General features: G+C 40.7%; 1 protein-coding gene across 1 annotated transcript in view; it reads left to right on the top strand.

Moving 5' to 3' along the window:
• LOC100475345 (integrin alpha-D) overlaps positions 1–6,340 on the top strand; it is a 22,212-nt gene that overhangs the window by 13,323 nt on the left and 2,549 nt on the right. The window contains exons 16-20 of the mRNA XM_034669548.1: positions 2,197–2,203; positions 4,256–4,362; positions 4,474–4,560; positions 4,667–4,750; positions 5,638–5,647. Coding sequence (XP_034525439.1) covers positions 2,197–2,203; positions 4,256–4,362; positions 4,474–4,560; positions 4,667–4,750; positions 5,638–5,647 — 295 coding nt within the window. The remainder of the gene's footprint in view (positions 1–2,196; positions 2,204–4,255; positions 4,363–4,473; positions 4,561–4,666; positions 4,751–5,637; positions 5,648–6,340) is intronic.

The raw sequence follows: 6,340 nt of genomic DNA, 5'->3' as shown, positions 1-6,340 counted from the left end.
TTTTCTTTCAATTATTCTATGATGAAATAGAAACACAGATACAGACAATTCTGAAGAAGAGAGAGAGACAGAGACACTGAGAGAGACAGGTGTGTAAAGCGGATGTATAGTTTAATGAATAATATTAAGCAAATAGCATCCAGCTCAAGGATTAATACACTGCTAGCACCCCTAGAAGTCCTCTCTCCATGTTCCTTTCCTCATCAAAATGTCACTCTCTCCCCAAGGTAACCACTATTCTGACTTCGTGATAATCAATTCCTTGTGTATTTTATGGTTTTACTACCCATGAGCACACCCTTAGAAAAAAATTCTCGTTTTGTCACTATTTGAAATTTATGGAACATGTTATATATTCTTTTGTATGTTTATTATGTTTATTCATTTCTTCAACATATGTTTGTGAAATTCATCCATGTTGTTGCTTGTGGCTGGAGAACGTTTTTATTGTATATAGAATCCTTTTGTATGATCATACCACAATTTACCCATTCTAAAGTTTTTTAATAAAAGTTTTATTTAATTTCTACGTAGTTAACATATAGTGTAATATTGGTTTCAGGAAGTGATTCATCCCTTACATATAACACCCAGTGTTCATCACAACAAGTGCCTCCCTAATATCCATCACCCATTGAGCCCATTCTCTGCCCACCCCCCTGCAGGAACCCTCAGTGTGTTCTCTACAGTTGAGTCTCTTTTGTTTTGCCTCCCTCTCTTTTTTTCTCTTCCCCTATGTTTGTCTGTTTTGTTTCTTCATTCCACGTATGAGTGAAATCATATGGTATTTGTCTTTCTCTGACTTATTTCACTTAGCATAATACCCTCTAGTTCCATCCATGTCATTGCAAATGGCAAGATTTCATTCTTTTTGATGGCGGAGTAGTATTCCCTTGTATATGTATACCACCTCTTCTTTATCCATTCATTACTCAGTGGGCATTGGGGCTCTTTCCATAGTTAGGTTTTCATATTTAATGCTGCTGTAAACATTGGGGTAGCATGTGCCTCTTTTAAACACTTTTTTGTGTCCTTTGGGTAAATACCTAGTAGTGCAATTGCTGAGTCGTAGGGTAGTTCTATTTTTAACTTTCCAAGGAAGCTCCATACTGTTCTCCAGAGTGGCTGCACCAGTTTGCATTCCTACCAACAGTGTAAGAGGGTTCCCCTTTCTCTGCATCATCGCCAACACCTGTTGTTTCTTGTGTTGTTAATGTTAGCCATTCTGACAGGTGTGAGGTGATATCTCAATGTAGTTTTGATATGTATTTCCCTGATGTTGAGTGATGTTGAGGATCTTTTCATGTGTCTGGTAGCCATCATTATGTGTTCTTTGGAAAAATGCCTGTTCATGTCTTCTGCCCACTTCTTAATGGGATTATTTATTTTTTGGTCCTTGAGTTTGGTAAGTTCTTCATAGATTTTGGTTACTAACACTTTATAAGATATGCCATTTGCAAATATCCTCTCCCATTCTATTGGGTGCCTTTTTGTCTTTTCGATTGTTTCCTTCATTGTGCAGAAACATTTCATCTTGATTAAGTCCCAGAAGTTCACTTTGGTTTTGTTTCCCTTGCCCCCAGAGATGTGTCTAGTAAGAAGCTGGGGTCAGATAGGTTTCTGCCTGTGTTCTTCTCTAGGATTTTGATGGTTTCCTGTTTGAATTTATTTTTTTGTATGTTGTATGAAAGTGGTGTAGTTTCATTCTTCTGCATGTGGCTGTCCAATTTTCCCAACACCATTTGTTGAAGAGACTGTCTTTTTTCTTTGGATATTCTTTCCTGTTTTGTCAAAGATTAGTTGACCATATAGTTGTGGGTCCATTTCTGGGCTTTCTATTCTTTTGTGCCAATATCATACTGTCTTGATGACTATAGCTTTGTAATACAACTTGAAGTCTGGATTGTGATGCCTCCAGCTTTGCTCTTCTTTTTCAAGAATGCTTTGGGTATTTGGGGTCTTTCCTGGTTCCATACAAATTTTAGGTTTGTTCTAGTTCTGTGAAGAATGCTCATGGTATTTTGGTAGGGATTGCATTAAATGTGCAGATTGCTTTGGGTAGTATGGACATTCTAAGAATGTTTTTATTCCAATCCATGAGAATGAAATTTTTTTCCATTTCTTTGCATCCTCTCAATTATTTTTCCATTTGTGTTCAATTTTTGCAGAATATAGATCTCTTACCTCTGTGGTTAGGTTATTCGTAGGTATTTTTTGGTTTTTGGTGCAATTGTAAATGGGATCAATTTCTTGATTTCTCACTCTGCTGCTTCATTATTGGTGTATAGAAATGCAACAGAGGTGGGGCGGGCGATGGGGTAAGTGGGTGATGGGCATTAAAGAGGGCATGTGATATGATGAGCACTTGGTGATATACTCAACTAATGAATCATTGAACATTATATAAAAAACTAATGATGTACTATACCTTGGCTAATTGAATTTTAATAAAAAAAAACAAAAAACAATAAAAAAAGAAATGTAACAGATTTATGTACATTGATTTTATACCCTGTGACTTTGCTGAGTTCGTGTATCAGTTCCAACAATTTCTTTTGTGGAGTCTTTGGGGTTTTTACATATCATATCTTGTCCTCTGTGAATAGTGAAAGCTTGACTTCTTTCTTACGATTTGGATGCCTTTTATTTCTTTTTGTTGTTTGATTACTGAGGCTAGAACTCCAGTACTATGTTAAACAACAATGGTGTGACTGGACATTTGTACCTACTACAATTTGTGATCATTTGAATTGTTCCTTGATTTAGGCCATGACTATTCTTGAGCATGTATATTGGTGACCCATGCATAATATTTGGAAGGTATTTGCCACATATGGAATTGCTGGATCTTGGGTTTCATAGCTTCAAGTATAAGTAGAGACAAATCATTTGCTCCTACTTGCACTTCCATCAGCAGATTTTATTAGAGTTCTTGTGACTTTCTAACCACTGCAACACTTGGCATTGTCAGACTTTTAAATTTTTGTCCAACTGGTGATATTTCCTTACAGTTTTTTTTTGAAGATTTTATTTATTTATTTGACAGAGAGAGAGAGAGACAGCGAGAGAGGGAACACAAGAAGGGGGCAGTGGGAGAGGGAGAAACAGGCTTCCTGCTGAGCAGGGAGCCTAATGCCAGACTTGATCCCAGGACCCTGGGATCATGACCTGCCAAAGGCAGACACTTAATGACTGAGCCACCCAAGCTCCCCTATTTCCCTACAGTTTAATTTGCATTTCTTTAATAAAGTTGAGCAACCCTTCATCTATTTCCTGGCCATTTTGATTTCTTCTTCTAGGAAGTGCCTTGCAAACTTTTTTCTTATTTTTTATTGAGTTGCCCATACTTTTATTTTCTTTCAATTTTTTATTTAAATTCAATGTAGCTAACATATATTGTAGTATTAGTTTCAGGGGTAGAATTTAGAGATTCATCAGTTGCATATAACACCTATATCACATAAACTGCCCTCCTTAAGACCCATCACCCAATTTTCCCATCCTCCCACCCACATACTTCTCTTAATTGTAAGAGTTCTTTAATATTCTGGTTACCAGTACTTTTCCAGTTACATGTGTTCAGATATATTTTCCAGTCCTATTGCTTGTCTTTTCAGTCTCTTTAGAGTGTCTTTTAATAAACCAATTGTGTTAATTTGATTGTGGTTGATTTTTACCAAAACTTTTCCTTTATGTTTTGTGTTTTTATATGCTGATCTTAAGAAATACTTCCCTACTCCAAGGTTATGAAGCTATTCTTCTTTGTTACCTTTTTTTTTAAGATTTTTATTTATTTATTTATTCAACAGAGATAGAGACAGCCAGCGAGAGAGGGAACACAAGCAGGGGGAGTGGGAGAGGAAGAAAGGCTCATAGCAGAAGAGCCTGATGTGGGGCTCGATCCCATAACGCCGGGATCACGCCCTGAGCCGAAGGCATACGCTTAACCGCTGTGCCACCCAGGCACCCCCTTTATTACCTTTTAAAAGCTTAATAATTTTGCTTTTCCCATGAAATCTTTACTCCAGTTGGAACTTATTGTAATGTACAGAGTCAGGTAGGGATTCAATTTGTTTGTTTGTTTGTTTTTGTTTTTCTGTTTGCTTCATTTTTTTTTGTATGGGCCAATTTTCCTAGGATTATTTACTGAAAAGTCTGTCCTTTCGCCCACTGCTCCACAATACCACCACTGCTCTATATCAAGCCCACAAATGCACGTGGCTAACATTATGCATTCGATTTCCTCCCCTGGAAGCAACCCCATCAGCGCCTGCTGCGCTTGGCATGTGAGGGAGCACTCACTGGGAATGAGGACCTGAAGAGCAGCAGCTGTAGCATTAACCACCCCATCTTCCAAGAGGGCACTGGTGAGTGCCTCCCCCCAGATCCTCAGCACTCTCTTCCCCCATCCTGACTCATTTCTTTGCCTCACGTCTCCATGACCTTCCTTATCCCCATTCCTTCTTTCTTCTTCTCTCAGGGCACCTTCATAGTCACATTTGATGTCTCCTACAAGGCCACCCTGGGCAACAAGTTGCTTCTGAGGGCCAATGCAAGCAGGTGAGGCCAGGTGTATCCCTCACTCTTTCATCTCATGCTCCAGCCAGAGATGTCTCTCCTGAACTCCTTCCCAATGAGGCTCCCCTCCCTCTTTCTCTCTCTCCAGTGAGAATAATAAGCCTACAACCAGCAAGACCACCTTTCAGCTGGAGCTCCCGGTGAAATATGCTATCAACATGGTGATCAGCAGGTGTGAACTTTGACTCTCCTATAAGCCTAGTTATCTCCCCTTGCAGCTCAGACTGCTCTTTAAGGGATGGATCTCTAAACTACCCTCTAATTCCTCACATGGGGATACTTGTGACCAGCCATATATTTATGCTGTAATAACATACACCATATACTTCTGGCTTCTTCTCTGATGAATTGACCTCCTGGTGGGACACACAGAGTTTGCCACCACTCTGCACTCCTCCCTCTCTCTCTAAGGGGCAGACTTCCTTTAACAGAAAGCCAATTCTATTCTTCTTGCGAAATACGAGTGTGCTGAAGTGAAACTAACTGGGTTAAGATTGAGGCATTTATGAGCACTCTGAAGTGGGAGATATGGTTTGTCACCACACAGGGGAAAGAAAAGGTCAGGGTTTCATGAAACAAAGGGGAGACCAGAGATGTGACAAACTGCTGGGAAAGTCTCTGAGAGACCAAGGCTGTGGCAGGCGCAGGAAAGTCAAGTGCAGGGCTGTTCGCTCAGTTCTGAAGCTGGGAGGTGGAGCAGGGGCAGGCCGGGCTGGACGCGAGGCAAGGAGCACCACATAACCTGGTCAAACTCCAGAGATTTACAGAGGTGGCCAGAAGCTTATACTATCACTACTGTTGTTGCTGCTGATGACACATGAATTTCTGGGGGACTAAGGAGGGAGGATTAAGCGGTGTCATTGCCTTTCCAAACTCCATGTATGAATTTCCCCTACTGTCCATGGGAAAACGGTGGAACTTATATTAAGAGCTTACAGTTATATATATTTATGACATGCCAGGCATTTAAAAAGTACTTTACATCTATTTACATTCATTTCATCCTTCTAATAACTCTGTGATATCCTTATTGTTAAACCTCCTTTGTTACCAACAAAGATTTCGAGAGGTTAGATAGCTTGTTCCTGTCAGTCAGCTGGTAAGTGTCAAAACAGGGATCAAAGTCAAATGGTCTGGCTCCAGAGCTTGTGTTCATGACTATATGCTACCATGCCTCTCCAAGGACTGGCGAAGCTGAGTGATTTATGCAAATTTGAAAAGAGAGTTAGAACTGGAAGATTTTAAGGTGAGAAAACGGAAGCAGAGAGAGAAATGGTTGGAACGAGGAGTGTAGAGGAAAGTTAACACAGTAAGGGAAAAAATGTGAATTCTAACATTTCTGTCATTGCTGCAGACTTCATCACAGCTCTGTCACAGGCACTCCTCATAGCATCCTCATTTTATATAGGAAGAAACTACAGGGCCCCAGACAGGCGAACTAACTCACCTTAAGTTGCGTGGGTAGGAGTTGGTAGACAGAAATGTGAACCCACGTGGTCTGGGTCCAAGCCTGTGCTTTTAAGCAGCGCACTGACTGTGGGGGGCCCATGGGGTTTCTGTATGGCTGGCCCTGCTTCTGTACACGAGGTGCTGGGGAGATACTTGGCACCCCTGCTGTTTGCTTGAGTCCTGAGACCTGAGATGTTGACTCTGGGAAGGCAGGGATTATGGCGTGTCAATTGTTGACTCTCCAGAGCCAAGCACACGGCCAGGTATAGGGTACATGTTTCCTGAAGGAGGCAATGGGTGGATGGACGGATGG

Source organism: Ailuropoda melanoleuca, chromosome 10 (assembly GCF_002007445.2).
Source record: "Ailuropoda melanoleuca isolate Jingjing chromosome 10, ASM200744v2, whole genome shotgun sequence".
Lineage (NCBI taxonomy): Eukaryota > Metazoa > Chordata > Mammalia > Carnivora > Ursidae > Ailuropoda > Ailuropoda melanoleuca.
The sequence above is the reverse complement of the archived record's forward strand: the minus strand, read 5'-3'. Positions and strand labels throughout refer to the sequence as shown.